We start from the raw sequence: 17249 nt of genomic DNA on the forward strand, positions 1-17249 counted from the left end.
CCCGTGAACCTAGCTTTTAATTGTATTGCTTACCACTAAGCTTCCTGGGTGACTGACATGTTAGCACAGCTTGTAGCAAGAGTTTTTTGGAGATAGTTTCTAACAGTCCCCTGAATTAACTTCAAGCCATTGCATGTTCACTTGTTCCAAATACTGCCTTACAATGAATGACACTCTGTCCTAACTCCCCTGCTGATATCTTAGAGAACAAAAAAAGACACCTCTAAAGAAAGCGTGCTTTCCATTGTCTTTCTTTCATTCAGAGACTATGACCTGCTGTATTTCAATAGGCTGAAATCCACGGACTGCTGATGGGCTGCTGAAAAAAGTGTTAGGCAGTTCCCCAGGGCTGATGGAGCCAGAGTCACTTTGCACGGAGCCTCCACTGTTCTCAAACTGGGAGATTTTCTTTTTGATCATCTTTCTCTCCTTGGCTCTGCGATTCTGAAACCAGATTTTCACCTGAAACACAAAAATCTTGCGACTTATAGAATGCAGTTAACATAGTGAATGCTGTTATTGTACTGTACTGTAGCATTTCCTAAGCCCTTTCACATGCATCACTTCATTTGAGCCTTCAATTGACCTGTGAAATATGCATATTTAACATGTTAAAAAAAACCTCTGATTGTCAGAAAGGGCACAAAAATTCCATGAAATCGAATTGAGATCTAGTCCAGTACTATTGACTCTGACTGCAGTGCTCTTTATATTACACCTAACCACCTTCTAAGTTGCACAGGTAGACATGATAGAGTGAGAGATGCTGAGAAGTACTGAGAAGAGGGAGGGATTTAAATAGCAAAGGTGACTGCAATAAGCCATTAAGAGAAATTTTCTAATAGCAAATGGTTAATGAAACAGAACTGGGTGAACAAGGATGATGAAATGCTATATACCTCTTGGTAGAGGTAAAGACCAGAGTGATGCCAATGTGCCTTCACACATGGTTGAAAGCAAGCTGTTTTGAATAAGCCTGTACAATAATGGACTTTAAAATTCTAGAATTCTGTGATTCCAGAATTACTTTTATACTCAAGTAAAAATATGTCAGATAGGTATATAAAGTCCGAGCAAACGGAAACTTAATCCTTAACATGATTTATTCTTTATTGAGTACACACAGTAAACTAAATTTCAGGCAGATATAATAGGATTATATAGACTATAGACAATTAAATTTCCTACTGTGGATAACAGAACAAACAATGACTCATTAGTATTAAGTTACTGTTATAGGTGGACTGATATGAACCTGGTGATTGCCGTGGCTGCCAAAACTCACTTCATACATTGCTTATGACTACATGGGGAAACAGATCAAGGCTTTCCATTGACTGAAAATTCTATTGGAGTTGTAATCCTTCTCTACCTTCTAAGCCTCATCTGGTGCTTCTATACCCACATGATGTCCACCACACTGAATTGTTAATAAACTCATGAACCAAAGAGACTAAGCTAGAAGGTTCAGTAGGATGAACATGGGTCTTAGGAGAACTTGGTGAGTGTGATTTTCTTCCACTCCTGTTTAGACACTTCGCTTAAATCTCAGCCTATTGAAATGAGTAAATGGGACATGTTGGATGTACTGCTAGTGTACCTGTCTCTCAGAAAGGCCCAGGTTAACTGCCAGCTCTGATTTTCTTCGGATGGTGATGTATCTATTGCAGTGAAATTCCTTTTCAAGCTCCAATCTTTGATGATCTGTATAAACCACACGATATTTTTCTTTTGTCCTGGTTTTCCCTGTTAGGAGAGAAAGCGTTAAATTTATCCTTAGTCTGCTTTTTTGGAAGTTATTTTAGTTGAAGGAATTATAGCCACTCTTCCCACCCTCATCTATTACTTTAAAATACAAAGCAGGTATATTTTTGTACCAAGTATGTCATAAGTCCATTTCTCCACTGAATGTGTTCTCATCTATGCTGTATTATCCATATCTATCTATGTATGAAAGCAACATCCCTCCTAATTAACGTTTCTTCTAAAATAATCAGTCAAATCACACACTACCATTAATCTACTATTAAGTCAAAACATTTAAAATGCTTAAACACTTAACCCATGATTTTCAGTTCTCCTCTACTCACATATGGGAATGGCAGTGGCAGTGGTAAATCCATTATGCATGAGTTTTGTAGTTTATGTGGTCCCTTCAGACTGTTTCCTATTAAATCTCTTACCTACCCTCTGGAATAATGCATAATGTGCTATCCCCATTTTACAGATAAGGAACCTGAGACTCAGCTTAAGTAAGTGACAATGCTAGTGAGCTGAGGACTAGGAATCCAAACACATACATTTAACTCCTAGTTCAGTGTGTTAAATGTTATTCAAGTCTATACATGCTGGGAAACATAAGAGGCCCAAGTCCTTGGGACCCTGCACCCACGTGACAGACCCGGAAGAAGCTCCTGGCTCCTGGCTTTGGATCAGTGCAGCTCCAGCCATTGCAGCCAATTGGGGAGTGAACTATCAGATGAAAGACCTCTCTCTCTCTCTCCCTGCCTCTCCTCTCTCTGTGTAACTCTGACTTTCAAATAAATAAATAAATCCTTAAAAAAACATAAGAATGTCCAAGTGTGGTAATCTTGACATTATAGTTATATAGACTCCCTAGAGACAGTTTGATTTAGATAGTAATTTAAAAACATTTCTTGTCACTTAGCAGATTCTGTTCCAGAACAACCCCTATTATGTATTACTAGGGAAAAAATCGTGGGTTTTTTTTTTTTTTTTTTGGCTAGAATCTTAAACTAATTTTTATTCTCATGTGGAAAGTGAATGGGGAAAGTAGTGGATGTTGACTTAGGCAGAATAAATTAACTATTCCATGCTCGTTGAATGGATATCCAAACATTTGCTTTGTGTGACAACATTTAACTAATTTCTCATGCCCTCCTTCCAATAGAGTTTTATTCCTCCTTTCAAATTTTCCAAAGGTGATTAGGAAGTTTCCCTTTCTTTTCAATTTCTCTAACTCCCTCCAGGATCTTCTTTCTTTTTTCTATGTCTTTTAGAAACTCCTTCTGATCTTCCCTGGTAGTTTTTGATGTGAGGTTTTGGGGGGGCGATCTGTAGGACAAAGACTCCTTTAAAGTAGTTCCCTAAACTCTATTGAGGTGTTAAGGCACAGGCCTAACAAAGGAGCTACATAGCATCAGATCCCATCCTGAACCCTCTTTACATTCAGGAACACTAGCCAATTGGTTTGGAATTTACAAGCCCTAAACAAATGTCAGACACCCTTTCATCTCCAGGAAAGAAAAAAAAGACATGACTGTAGAAACAAATTCTAGGTGAGAAATATATTTTAGGATTAAACTGAAATGATTGAATAACTCATAGACTAATGAACTAAGCCAAATTTACCCCCCTTGAGAATGGAAAATGATGAGCCTCATTTGGTTAATCTATCTTAAAAGCTCAAATATTTGAGCTGATTTTCTGAATCCAAACAGAAACTTAGGAAAGCAAGGGTTGGCTTTTAGTATGTTACAAAGACAGAATGCATATTTGGGGACAAAATGATAACTAAAGGTTTAATTTATTTCCAGAACCTCGAGTCTTGAGTTCAAAATACATTTTAGAGGGAATGTTTCCTGAAACCCTTCTTAATCCCAATGTGGCTGAGCTTTTAAATTCTAATTGGAGGCAGAGGGGTTAAAATTCAACTTGTGTGTGTCTGAGTTTTCTGCTCTTTGATAATCAGTAAATATAACCAGACTTCAAGAACTCTGGAAAGGTTGCAGTGCTTCCCCTCCCCCATTGGTCATAAATTCCCCTCTTGTAGTTTCTTCTGAGGATAATAAAGTCAAGACCAGGCCTCTTTATTTGCCATGAAAATCCTCACCCTTTCCGGCAATATAACCCCTGAAGAAAGGAGGGATGAGGAAGAGCCTGGATGCATATCAAAGGCATGTGAAGTGTTAAAAAGGGTCTGTTGTCCTAGTCTGACAGATAAGACCTAAAACCCCAAGAAGATGTAACTCAAGGGAAAATACTGACTGCACAGTTTACGAAGAGAAAAAATTCAAATTTTCTGGTGCTCTTCTGCCCTCTTCCCCCAACTATCTCCTTATTCCCTGGCCCCCTGCCCCACTATTGCTTCTTATCTTTAAATGATGCAACCAGACTGAAGGGAGTGTGGACATTTTCTGGCAGAGCACAATGTCCATATCCCAATTCCCTAGCACCAACAAAATACCAAGAGTACTTTCTTTTATTGCTTAAGCTATTCTCTTATCCTAGAGATTATGCAACTTCCAAAGGTGAGTGAGGGATTCCCTTCTCAGCTGCTGTAGTGAGTTATTGTGGAAAGTAACAAAGTGGGAGGTTTATTAAAGAGCTACTTTTTTTTTTGACAGACAGAGTGGATAGTGAGAGAGAGAGAGACAGAGAGAAAGGTCTTCCTTTTTGCCGTTGGTTCACCCTCCAATGGCCGCTGCGGCCGGCGCATCATGCTGATCCAAAGCCAGGAGCCAGGTGCTTCTCCTGGTCTCCCATGTGGGTGCAGGGCCCAAGGACTTGGGCCATCCTCCACTGCCTTCCTGGGCCATAGCAGAGAGCTGGCCTGGAATAAAGAGCTACTTCTATCTGTCCTGGAGATTTCATTGCCTCCTCCCCCAAAACTCAGGGAAACCTCCATAGTTCAAGATAAATGGAGTCTTTCCCATCATCCAGGAGACATCCCCACAGGTTTCGCAAGCAAATGTTGTCATATCTGATGACCTATCCTAGGTGAAATGAAAATGGTGCTTATTTGAGAGACTGGCTGAGAAAGTGGTGTTAGGCAGAAAATTACTCTCTAAACCCAGGGTTTATGATGATGCTGGCAGTAGAGAGGAAGATGATGAAAACGGGTTTTCTTCTGTAGGGAGTATTATACAACCTCACACAAAGACTTCATTTTGTGACATACTTCACTGCTTTTAGCTAAAATTGCACCCAAATTCATTTTTTAAAGCTGTCCACACCGGGTTCTAGTCCCGGTCGGGGCACCGATCCTGTCCCAGTTGCCCCTCTTCCAGGCCAGCTCTCTGCTGTGGCCAGGGAGTGCAGTGGAGGATGGCCCAAGTGCTTGGGCCCTGCACCCCATGGGAGACCAGGATAAGCACCTGCCTCCTGCCATCGGATCAGCGCGGTGCGCTGGCCGCAGCGCGCCTACCGCGGCGGCCATTGGAGGATGAACCAACGGCAAAAGGAAGACCTTTCTCTCTTTCTCTCTCTCACTGTCCACTCTGCCTGTCAAAAAAAAAAAAAAAGAAAAAGAAAAAGAAAAAGCTGTCCAATTAAATGAGTAAAACTAAGGAAGAAATGATAAGCCTCAGTTGTTATTAAGCAACCCATTTTATGAAGTGTCTTAATCTAAAAAAGTTTTTAAAACATAACTTCCATTAACTTAATCAGAATCAAAGTTACTTACTCCTCTCCCCCTTGTTACCACCCCTAACAAGAAAGTGTCTCTCTAGTTCTGCTTAGATTCCCACCTTGACACTCATCTAGGACCACAACTCTGTATAAAAGAAAAGAATGAAAAATATAATTCCTTGCTTTAATGTATCAACAATGTTTAAAATATGAAAATATTTAACTTTCCACAAAAGCTTTCCTGTCAGACTTTTCACGTAATCTTTAAAATGAGCTCTGTATTGGAATAAGCCAGTTGGAGAGCTGAGTAGAAATAAAAAACAAAAAACTTACTCTTTAATCATCTATGGAGCAGTCATTTGCTCTACGTGTCAGTCTCCTTGCTCTCATTAGAAAAGCAAATGCTCTAGCAGTCACTATGAAATGTTTTCTGGTTGTCATATAATACAAATATTTTTCTTTTACTTAAGTCTATTTGAGACATTCTTCAGCAATGGAAAGAACTTTCATTTGATTACCTCAATCCTGGAGGGATGACTTCCATTTTGTAGTTCATCTATTTTCCTCAAGCCATAAACCATATGTTATCTTACAGCACTATAGACTGAAGTGGAAAATTTAGGAGGATCTGACTTATTCATTAATTTAACCAATATTTGTTTAACACCCACTATGTGCTAAGAATATATATAGGTGTATTTTTGTTTGGAATGGTCTAATGAAGTGATTGGCTTAAATTTTTAGTGACATTTATAACCTGATGTCCACAAAAGGGCTCCATTAATCTCCCCAAATATAAAAAACATTACTTAGATGTGTGTATGCTGATATGCTTTTTTTGTACATTTTCCTGGGAGGAATGTCCACATTTTTCATCATATTCTTAAGTTGCTAAATATGCAACTTGGTCTACAATAATATATCAAGGGAATAATTTCATTTATGAGATTTTTTAATTTTTTGAAAATGTTATTAAAATGTCATAAGAGCCCTCTTCCATAAACTTTTCATTTATGAGATATTAAATTGAAATAAATTTTGAATTTGATAAAGCCTTATCAATAGGATAGGCTGCCAAGAGTCAACAAAGTTCCAGTATTTGGAGAGAAAATCTTGTGAAGGTGGTATTGTAAAGTCATGTTTGAGGGGATGACTAATGATGAAGATGCCACAGACTAAGGAGGTCACTTTTAAACTTCTCATGGCACCAGAATTACCCAAGAGACTCTGGCTCATAAAAAATGCAAATGGATGACTTTTAAGCAGAGAAATCTGTCATATTTTCCCTCTTAAAAAGAATATTTATGGATCAAGATAATTTATCCTGTCACTTTTTTCCACTGATCTCTATTCCAAACAATATGCCAATGACTTTCCTCTTCTAAAGTGTTTCAAAACATAATCCTAGATGGAGGGTTGCTACTTTTCTGTTGTTTTTTGTTTTGTTTTGTTTTTGGCATCTTTTGCTGATTATTAGGGTTTAGTGAATGGATGTTAATTACAACCCTAAGGTTAGAAGTAATAACAGCCCTGAGACTGACCCATACTAATTTCATTTTCTAGCCTACTTAGCTGGATGACTCATCCAAATATTTTTAAATGCAGATTTACCCCCAAATGTTTTGAAGATAAATATTTTTAAACTCTACATTTAACTTGGGATTGCCACTCTAATAATGTTCTAGTTACATGCAACTTCCTTCTCTCGGCTAAAAGTTCTAATGATAAGAGCTGGTCTCTTCGCATCTTCCTGCCTTTGCTTTTTGGAGGGGAGAGAAAATGCAGAACTGTGAACAGGAGCATAATCATTGTGGACAAATGCTATTGAAATGTCATTTCCTCCCCAGAGGGATGAAAGTGAGACAGTAGATTTTTACTAATTTTCTCTAATGACAGGGAGCAAGCGTTGGAATAATAAGAATGTGATAAAAGAACAACCACAGTTGAAAACAAACATCTCCCCCCTCTCCCCATCCAAGATTAAAGCAGAGCTCCCATTTCCCCCGCCCCCAGTTTCCAGAGGTCGCCCGCTGGCTTGCTCGTGGGCTGTAAGCTGGGCTCACTGTGTGCCCGCGCGCTATCGCACACCTGCATTCAGACCCTGCGCTTCAGATATTGCAGCCTGACGAGGGCTTTAGCCACTTAGTGCTGATATTCGTTTGCGACCCGCCGAGGTGAAGGTTGAGTCGTACGGTATTACGTGTCAGCTCAGTGCCTTAGCCTTTTTGCCTGCCTCAACGCTTCCACTGGGGGGAGGAAAGTTGAAAGAAGGCAGCGGATTTGAGGTCAACTCGCCTCTGCCAACTTCGGCGAAGGAAGCCAGAGCTTTCTTAAGGGGCCAAAGTGAGGAGGGTACTTTGCCGTCGGAGATTTCATGGTTATCCTGGAGGGTGTATTGCCAGCCAAGCACCGTGAATCTAAGTTGAACGCCAATATCTTTTTTTTTTTTTTTTTTTTTTTTTTGTGGGGGACCGGCCCCTCGGTTGGGAAAGGATTTGGAAATGGAACGGGCTACAGTGCTTTGACATCGGGACGGCAAGGCTGCCCTCTCGTTCACCAGTTGAGCTTTCCAGTGCATCAGCTTTCCCATCTGGACAACTACATACAGGATTGGATCTTAATCCTTGGGGGTTTACATGTCCATTGTCTATGCACTCGTTCCCTCCACTGAGCAGGGAATAGTGGGAAAATCCCTAGGTTAGATTTAGTCCCAAGCGCCACACCCAGGGGCATTTGGGCTCAGGCGCACTGGATTGCAGTACCTAAATTGGCCAGCCAGCCACGGAGTGAGGTGCTCAACTAAACTTTCTTGGGAGAGGCTTGAGGAATAAGAGGGCGGGCTGACCAAGGAAAAACAAAGAAAAGCGAAGGAAGGAAAAATTGTGTGGGCATTACTCACCAGTCACCTGCACGGTTTTGCGCATCCATGCATAAGGGCTGTGGCGGCTCCTGTTGGGGGAACTGGTGTCGGAGGTGCCCGCGTCAATGGGGACCAGTGATCCGCTGGCCGGGGCTGGTAGGCTACCGCCGCTGCTTCCACCACCGGTGGTGCCCAGGTTGTTGTAGTCGGGTGAGCAGAAAGCGCCGGGGCTCGAGGTCATGTCGTTCAGGGGCATTGTACCCATTGTACTAGACGGCCCAGAGTAGGCGCTCCAGTCTTCCCTGGGGGGACTGTAGGGTGAGCTCCAGGCCCCCAGCGACTGCCCGTGAGGATCCATGCTGGGCATATGAGGATACCCCATGTAGTGCGGGTAAACCGGGGCCGCAGTGAAATTGGAGGCTGGCAGCGGACTCCCGCTGCTCCCGGAGCTGCCCACCCCGGCAGTGCTGCCCACTCCGGGATTCCTGAGACTGCCCGGGTACATGCCCGCTTCTTTCTCCAAAAGGCAGCTTCCGTACATGATGCTTTGGCTAGAAAAAAGCAGCTCCCTAAGCCATCCTGAGGTCTCAGTGAAGCTCCAACCTGATTTTGAAAAGTTGCAAAGAATAAATCGGTCAGTATGGAGCTGTGCAAGAAGCTCCTCTGCGCCCCTCAGACTATTCCATCCTACGTTTCCTACCCCAGGGCTTCCAGGTGACTCGTAGCCCAGTATAGATGGGCCACCAATGGCTGGGCTGACGTCAAGGGGCTTCAGGTTTTTACATAACATTTGCATTCAAATGAAGGGCCATTTCACTTTCACAGGAACTCATTCACTCTGTGCCCCTGGCCTCAAGCTCTTGGGCTCTTCTGTCTCAGCTTTCTTGATTCTGTCCATCTGGTTCCCGTAACACCAGTCTTAAGTTTTGGAGGCAGATGTTTCTCCAGGGGTTTTGAACGAGCTCTCTCCAAAGTGAAATAGAGACGCACAGAAGCAGGGCAAAGTACTTTTCTCTGGGGTTCACCAGGCCTCTGCCTTTTCGCTGATCTTCCCGTGGCCCAGCCTGCATTCATGGTCTCCCCTCTACCCACATTCCCTGGTAGGGATTTTAGACTTGGCACTGCCCATGATGCTACTGAAAGGGGGCTTTCCTTCTTCTCCCTACCCCATCCCTCATTAGAAGACCTTTGTTTTTAAAGAGATTCATATCACAATTATCTATTGAACATCTAGCCTGGAACTGCTGTAGGCACTGGGGATACAGCAGTCCTGCTCTGCTTTCTTCTCATTACAGTCCGGTGATGGCAGGCTGAATTTCTACGTTGCTTTGCAAATATAACAAATTAAAGAAAGACTAAGAGGGTAGGTTACGAAAATGTAAGCCCTGGGGTAGGAGCCCAATGTGGATAGTGGGCTCTCCCATTTTCATGTCAGTTCATTAATCTCAGGTGTCTATTCCTTCCAGGTATAGCTTCTGTTCCAAAATTAACACCCCAAGGGTCAGAATCCTTGCAGTCTGAAATCCACAGCAGCTCTAACAGATTTGGGAATGTTTGCTTTGTAAAGCTCTAAATATTGAAAAAGACATGGGTATTGCCGGTAGATGCCAATACACTCAAAATCTTTCTTCAAGAAAGCAGATCTTTATAGTCCCCCTGTCCATCTTTTCCCTCAAGACTTCGCACAGCCTTAAATCCAGGTTACTCTCTACTAAAAGAATGTGCTTCTCCACACAGTCCAACCCAAATCTGCAATCCCATTTAGCTAATCTCTCTCTGGCTTTGGAAAACTCACTTGACCTCTCCGAGTTTTATTGTTTTCTATTTTTTTTCATTTAAAAATAGAGATCCTAACAGTACCTACATCACAAGGCAAATTTACTGAGGTAATGTATGCATACTGCTTAACTGAGTGCTTGACACCCAGTATGAAACCACTGTATTCTAGGTGCTGTTCTGTGTATGGAGACACCAGTAGCAGACAAAGTCTCTGACCTTATTAATCTTATATTCTAGAGGGGAGATACATTAATAAGTAATTAAACTTTATGGTATTTAATGATAATCATAATAATGCTACAAAGAAAAAAAGCAGGGAAAAACTTTAGAGAATGCTATGGGGTGTTGTCAGTTTAAATTTGGTGGTATAGGAGAACTTCACTGAGAAATAACATTAAAGTAAAATACAAGAGTTGACAAACTGAGTTATAAAGAGAGAGGATCCAGACAGAGGAAATAAGTGAAAAGAGAATGTTTGTCTTCTATTGGAGAAAGAGCAAGAAGACAGTGTGGATAGAGGAGATGAGGTCCAAAAGCTACAGAGGTAGGTTCTAGTTTTTGCTCTAATTGAAGTAGGTATACACTGTAGGGTTTTGAGCAGAAGCAGGACATGATTTGACTTAAGTGTTGAATAAATCCCTCAGGTCATTAGATTAAGAATAAATTGTAAGTGGGAAAAATCAAATCAGGCTGATCAACTAAAAAGCTATTCAATAATTCAGGTGAATGACAGTGGGGGGTGGAGAGAAGTGGTTGTAATCTGGATATATTTTGAAGCCTGTTTCAGAGAAGAACAAATAATTGGCCAGCCAAGACTAATTGAATCCTGGTGCTGTGGAGAAGGGACTAAGGTACAAGAAAGTAACATGCTGTAGCCACTTTTTCTACATGGTCTGATTTAATCTTCACAACAGCCCTATGAGTTATTTATTATTATTCCCATATAACTATGAAGAGACTGAGGTTCAAATAGGTGGCATTACTATTTAAATGCACACAACTAGCATGTTGTAGAGCTAGGTTCCAGTTCTAGGCCATCCTGACTGCAAAGTATACGTTTGTAAATTGGTACCAGACTAAATGTACCATGTCAGGGTTCCAGACTGGTGCTTGGTTTCTTATTTTCTTCTCTGTTCCAATTCTCAGGCTCAAGACTTCACAGCATAAACCCAATTACCCTTGCATTATTCCCTTTCACTTATTCTATCCAGAAGCAAACTAGATTACCTGATATTTGAAAAAATAAGTCAGAATGCATGCACACGGAAGACCTTTAGAAGTTAACTTAATATTATCATTTTACACATGAGGAAACGGAGGACTTAAGAGAGGAAAGTAATATTTAAAGAAGCGAAAGAACTGGTTTGTTGACTACCAGATCAGCACTCTTTGTACTTCAAAATGTGTCTTTGCACATGTAGTTTCCTCTTCCTAGAGTGTTTCTCTTCAAATCTTCAAAATTTGGAGAGAATTGTCCAAATTCTCCCTCTTACTCAAAACTCGACTCAAATGCTCCCTCCTCCCTAATGCCCTATGTAGTGATGCTTTTCCATTTGTCTCAAATGGAAACTTCCACAAGTGAATAACTGACACTATTTTGTCTGTCTTAGAGTCATTTGAGATCTTATCCAAATCTTTTGGGATGTGAACACCTTGAAGGGGTATGGGGAAGTGTGTTTGAGTCCAGCAAAGTGAAATACCCTTGCACATGGTAGGGTCTTAGGAAGCATTCGTGTGCTCAATCAATAAATGACCTTGGAAATATAGATTAGAAATCACCATTTGACCCAGCTCCAGGGACAGTTATAAGAGAAGCCAGTAAAAATTCCTTTGGGTTTGTGTTTTCATCATGTATGTTTGAGTGTGTGTATCAGTGTGTAGTAGGGAATAGGCAAGGTGATTTAGTTTAGTTTATTTGACTAGGACTTTTTATTTCTTAACCTAAAGATTATCTGGAGAGGCAACTTCACTGTAGTAATCATAGTGCCACTAGGGAGTGATCGTTTAGTTTTTCTGAGACTTAGAGAGGTAGGGGTCAAATGGGGCTTCTGCTGGATTCTGGGATGAGCCCCACTGATAAGATTCATTGTAAGGCTTGAAGGAGAAAATGAATGTGAAAATGCATTATAAGTAACACAGTTCACCTGTGATGGACTATAGAAATCTTAGGAAACCTTTTTCTTTAGTATACTTAATTCAAAGGAGGATTTCATTAACTGGTTAATAATTGCTATGCTCAGTGTGGTCTCTCAGTGCTGCCAGAGTACCCCACAGCTACTCTCCATCCAACTACACTCTTCCTTAATCCTCCTCCACTTCCCAGACTCAGGTCTGGTTTGTACTTCTACAGGGGCATAGGAATAGGAGAAGGGGTTTCTTTGTAATATGCAACTTGGATCCAGTTGTCCATCATTGGGACCATTCTATTGCTGAGAGAGAGATGAGAAATGCATAGTGTAAGTTCCTTTTTATTGACATAGTAACTGAGGCTGAACTTAGAGCAGGGACTTACCAAGGCACACATTACTACGTGATTTGTGGAACTAGGGTTTAAACCCCAGCACAACTGACTGTTGACCTATGAAAGACACTTCACCTCTCTCAGCCTTAGTTTAAAACATGAAAAAAAAAATGGACAAACAATAGAAATCCTTCTATAGGGATGTTGAGAGGATTCAGTGTTGAACAGTGTGCACAACAATTTGCCATAATAATATTGTAATCTTCAGAGTAACACAGGCTCCACAGGGCACATACTTTTCTAGCCTACATTTATGCAGGCAAGATGCTCAGAGATTGAAGACCCAAGACAGTTTTGTTATCCCTGACATTTAACTTTTGTTCTAAACACAGCCTTCCTCACTTACTCCAAATCCCTTCCCTGAGCTTCTTGAGCCTTAACAATGCTGATGCTTGCATGTCTGGTTGGACAGGATCCTCATGTCCTTTTAGTCTATGTTCATCACTGTGATGGGCTTTCCCACTTCCAAGGCTCTGGGCCTTCCCTAATGCATTAGGACCAAGGCATATTTTGAAGAAAGATCAACATTCTTTTGTTGGAATGTGAGTAGTTAGTTCAAGTACTCATTGAAATGGTGTAATATTGGGGCTCTATACTCATCCTGCCCTTAGAGTTATTCAGTTTTGGGTCAGGGGAACAAGAAGAATGAGGAAAGTCCAAGGCTCTGAGATAAAGGCTAAGAGTCTGTGTAGTGAAAAAAACTGGCTTCTCTGGCATCCAAAAGTGGCTCAACTCTGGGAGAGAGAAGGTATGTGTGAGGAGGCAGATAGGGTCCACTGCCTATTATGGTCCCAGAACTTAGGAGGGACATGTTAAGGAGGGTTTTTTTCAGAAAAGAGGGGAAAGAGGAAGGCAGACAGGTCAATCAGTATTCAGGAGACACTACAAACCCAACACTGTAGCCATGGTAGGGTAGTCTCAGACTATGAGTCTGAGAGGATGAAGGAGGCTGGTTCTTTAAAGAAAAGTATAAATATAAATGTAAGTCTTGGCTGTCTGAGAAAAGAGAACCATAAGTCCAGTTCACAGAGCATATACACTAGGACAGAAGCTGCTCTGTGCCTTTGCTGGTGCAGTCTCCCATCAGGCTCCTTATGATCAAAGGGTACAGATGATATGAGCCCTATTTTACAGTGTTGGGGGGTATAGTGGTGGGAATGGAGACTCAATAAGGTTTAGATACTGGTCCAAGGTCAAACATTCAGTAAGAAGCAGCCAGTGAATTATTTTCTAGTCTGACTACGATGTTCATTCAGAGCCTGGGGATCAGGACTTGGAAAATAATAGGCTGAATGTTATGCATATCTTCAATGAAAACATGACAAGAGGGAAAACTAGCAAGACCATATGAGAGAGATGTAGATTCGTTCTGAAGAAGGGCATGCCCATGATGAGGGCCAGGAAGCACTGGGATGGGTGAACATTTTGATAAAAGAAATATGGAACCTCTCCAACAAACAGTCTTTCTCACTATCAATATTTTGCACTAGGCCGGCGCCTCGGCTCAATAGGCTAATCCTCCACCTTGCGGCACCGGCACACCAGGTTCTAGTCCCAGTTGGGGCGCTGGATTCTGTCCTGGTTGCCCCTCTTCCAGGCCAGCTTTCTGCTGTGGCCAGGGAGTGCAGTGGAGGATGGCCCAAGTGCTTGGGCTCTGCACCCCATGGGAGACTAGGATAAGCACTTGGCTCCTGGCTTTGGATCAGCGCAGTGCGCCTGCCGTGGCATGCTGGCTGCGGCGACCATTGGAGGGTGAACCAACGGCAAAAGGAAGACCTTTCTCTCTGTCTCTCTCTCTCACTGTCCACTCTGCCTGTCAAAAAAAAAAATCTTGCACCATAATAGTGCATTTGTTAGAATCAGGGTACCTACAAATGACACATCATTTTCACCCAAAGTTTTCAATTTACATTTATAGTCACTTTTAGTGTTGTATATTCTGTGAGTTTTGATAAATATGTGACCCATGTCCTCCATTGTGGTATCATATAGAACAGCTTCACAGCTTAAAATCCTTTTGTGCTTGGGGCCAGCATTGTGGCCCAGGGTTAAGTTGCCACTTGTGACACCAGCATCCCATATCAGAGTGCTTGTTTGGTCTTGACTGCTCTGCTTCCAATCCAACTCCCTGCTGATGCTCCTGGGAAAGTAGTGGAGAATGTTCCAAGTGCTTGGACCCCTGATGCCCACGTAGAAGACCCAGGTGGAGTTCCTGGTTTCTGGATTTGGCCTGGCCCAGCTCTGGCAGTTGGGGTCCTTTGGGGAGTGAACCTGTGGATGGAATCTCTCTCTCTCTCTCTCTCTCTCTCTCTCTCTCTCCCCCTCACACACTTTGCCATTCAAATAAAGTAATAAATCTTAGAAAAATCCTCTGTGATGTGCCTATTCATCCATCCTTTCCCCTAATCCCTGGAAATCAATGAACTTTTTGCTGTCTCCATATTTTTGTCTTTTCTAAAATGTCATAGAGTTGGAATTATATGCTATTATATTATATGCTATGTAGCCTTTTAAGATTATTTTACTAAGTAATGTGCATTTAAGAGTGTATTCCATGTCTTTCATGGCTTCATCATTTCTTCTTATCACTGAATAATATAAACAATTATTAATATTTCAATTATATGCCTGGTTGATTTATACAATTCACCTACTGAAGGATACCTTGTTTACTTCCAAGTTTTGGCAATTATGTATAAACCTGCTATAAACATCCATTGTTGAATGGGATCAGAAATCTTGGTGTAGACCATTGTGGTGTGGTGTGGAATGTGTGAGACTCTCCCCACTCTGGTTGGGAACAGGCCAAGGACATAGGGATTCTCACATTGAGAAGTTAGGGTCCTGGTTGCCCCATATACTCCTGATGAACAGATTGATTGAGAGGCTGGGATGCCACTGTTCTGGCTGTGACAGACACAGGGGTTGGGCAGAGGTACAAGACATGTTTTTTACTATTGTTTCTGAAGACTGTTTTCCAGTTGTTCACATCAGAATCTTCTATTCCAAACTGGAATCTCTTCTGAAGCAGTGCTTGCCAGTGTAGGTTCCTCTGCCTAAGCTTTAACATTTGAAACCACTTTAAATAGCTCAACTTGGACACCTATTTTTCTATATCTTGCTTTTCTTTATACTCTCTGAATGACCTGATCCACTTCTAAGGCTTTATTAATTCTGTACTCATAAATCCCAGGTTTTATCTCCGTGAGAATCAGATGGACAATGTTCTTGCTGATTTTCTGACTTGGACACACTCAAAGAATCTAGAGTCTTGGTATTCTTCCTCAACTAGTTGTATTCCAGACATAACATCCAAAAAAAAAAAAAAAAAAAAAAACCTGAACCACTCTTCACCTATTTGCCCCATCAAGAGTCTGGAAGAGATTCCTCCTCCTGTCTCTCCCTATGCCATTGATGACCTGTGACCTGTTTTAGTGCAAAAATTTTGGAATCCATATATAAGATGCGTAATCAAAAACTTAATAGACATGTCTCTGCAAAAATGCTCCCCAAATCTCTAAGAAGTCATTTGATTTTGTGTTCCGTATTTTGTTTAAAGTTGATATGATTAACTTCATCAGTCTTTTCCCTTATGATTTCTGGGCTTTGATGCTTTATAAGGGCCTTCTTCATTCAAAACTTACAGAATGAACTCAACATCTGTTTTCTAAAAAAAAATCTACATGCAGAGTTTTGTGTTAACACAAGTGTTCAAATTTGGATAAATATCAAGGAGTGCAAAGTGTTATAAGAAATTGCCAAACTGTTTTCTAAATGGCCACCATTTTGCATTCTCAACAATAATGAATGAGAATTCCTGATGTTCCACATCCTTGCCAGCATTAGGTGTTGTCAGTGTTTTGGAATTTGGGCATTCTAATAAAGCAGTATCTCACTGTTGTTTTAATTTGCAGTTCTCTAATCACATATCATGTAAATATATTTTATATGCTTATTATCTACCTGTATATCTCCTTTAGTGAAGAGTATGTTTAGGTCTCCTGCTCATTTTTAATCATATTTCTTTCTTATTGAATTATAAAAATTCTTTGTATATTTTTCATAATAATAATTCAAATTATCTTCTACAAAGCCTATTTTATAATAAAAAGCTGAATAGCTCATGTAATTTAATTGAAAGATGAAAATTCAAAGATTTTTCTATTGAATGCATATCATTTTATACCATTATAAAATTTAAAAATTGTATGTCAAATCATCGTAAGTCCAGGACCATTGTATTGAATTGGCAATTCTGAACCTTTGTCACTATATATAAACTTCAATTTACTTTTATTAAGAGCATAACTTACTGGGGTTTTGATTGAGGTTACACTTTAATCTATAGATCAAATTTGAAGAACTGATATCTAACAATGATATCTTCTTATCTATGAACACAAAATACCTCCCCATTTATTTAGTTCAATTTAAAAAAAAAGATTTATTTATTTGAAAGGCAGAATTACAGAGTGGCCGGGGTGGGGGGGGGGAGAGAGAGAGAGAGAGAGAGAGAGAGAGAGAGAGAGAGAGAAAGAAAGAAAGAAAGAAAGAAAGAAAGAAAGAAAGAAAGAAAGAAAATCTTCCACCTTCTGGTTCGCTACCCAGATGGCTGCAACAGCTGGAGTTGCACCTATTGAAAGCCAGGAGCCAGCAGCTTCCTCCGGGTCTCTCACGCAGGTGTAGGGTCCCAAGGACTTGTGCCGTCTTCTACTGCTT

At 40.9% G+C, this 17249-nt stretch overlaps 1 protein-coding gene across 1 annotated transcript; it reads right to left on the reverse strand.

Moving 5' to 3' along the window:
* Window positions 1–255: 255 nt before the first annotated feature.
* CDX4 (caudal type homeobox 4) lies at window positions 256–8771 on the reverse strand. Its single transcript, XM_062184429.1, has 3 exons — window positions 8270–8771; window positions 1601–1746; window positions 256–462 (listed from the first exon to the last, which is right to left on the reverse strand). Exons 1-3 carry the CDS (start codon window positions 8769–8771, stop codon window positions 256–258), a joined length of 855 nt encoding a protein of 284 aa, XP_062040413.1.
* Between the last annotated feature and the right edge of the window lie 8478 nt (window positions 8772–17249).

The sequence above is a fragment of the Lepus europaeus genome, chromosome X (assembly GCF_033115175.1).
Source record: "Lepus europaeus isolate LE1 chromosome X, mLepTim1.pri, whole genome shotgun sequence".
Lineage (NCBI taxonomy): Eukaryota > Metazoa > Chordata > Mammalia > Lagomorpha > Leporidae > Lepus > Lepus europaeus.

Coding starts and splice junctions, on each gene's coding strand:
- CDX4 (XM_062184429.1), bottom strand. CDS start 8,771: ATGTACGGAAGCTGCCTTTTGGAGAAAGAAGCGGGCATGTACCCGGGC. Junction 1,747..8,269: donor CAAAACCGTGCAGGTGACTG/GTGAGTAATGCC, acceptor CTCTCCTAACAG/GGAAAACCAGGACAAAAGAA. Junction 463..1,600: donor TGGGCCTTTCTGAGAGACAG/GTACACTAGCAG, acceptor TTTGTGTTTCAG/GTGAAAATCTGGTTTCAGAA.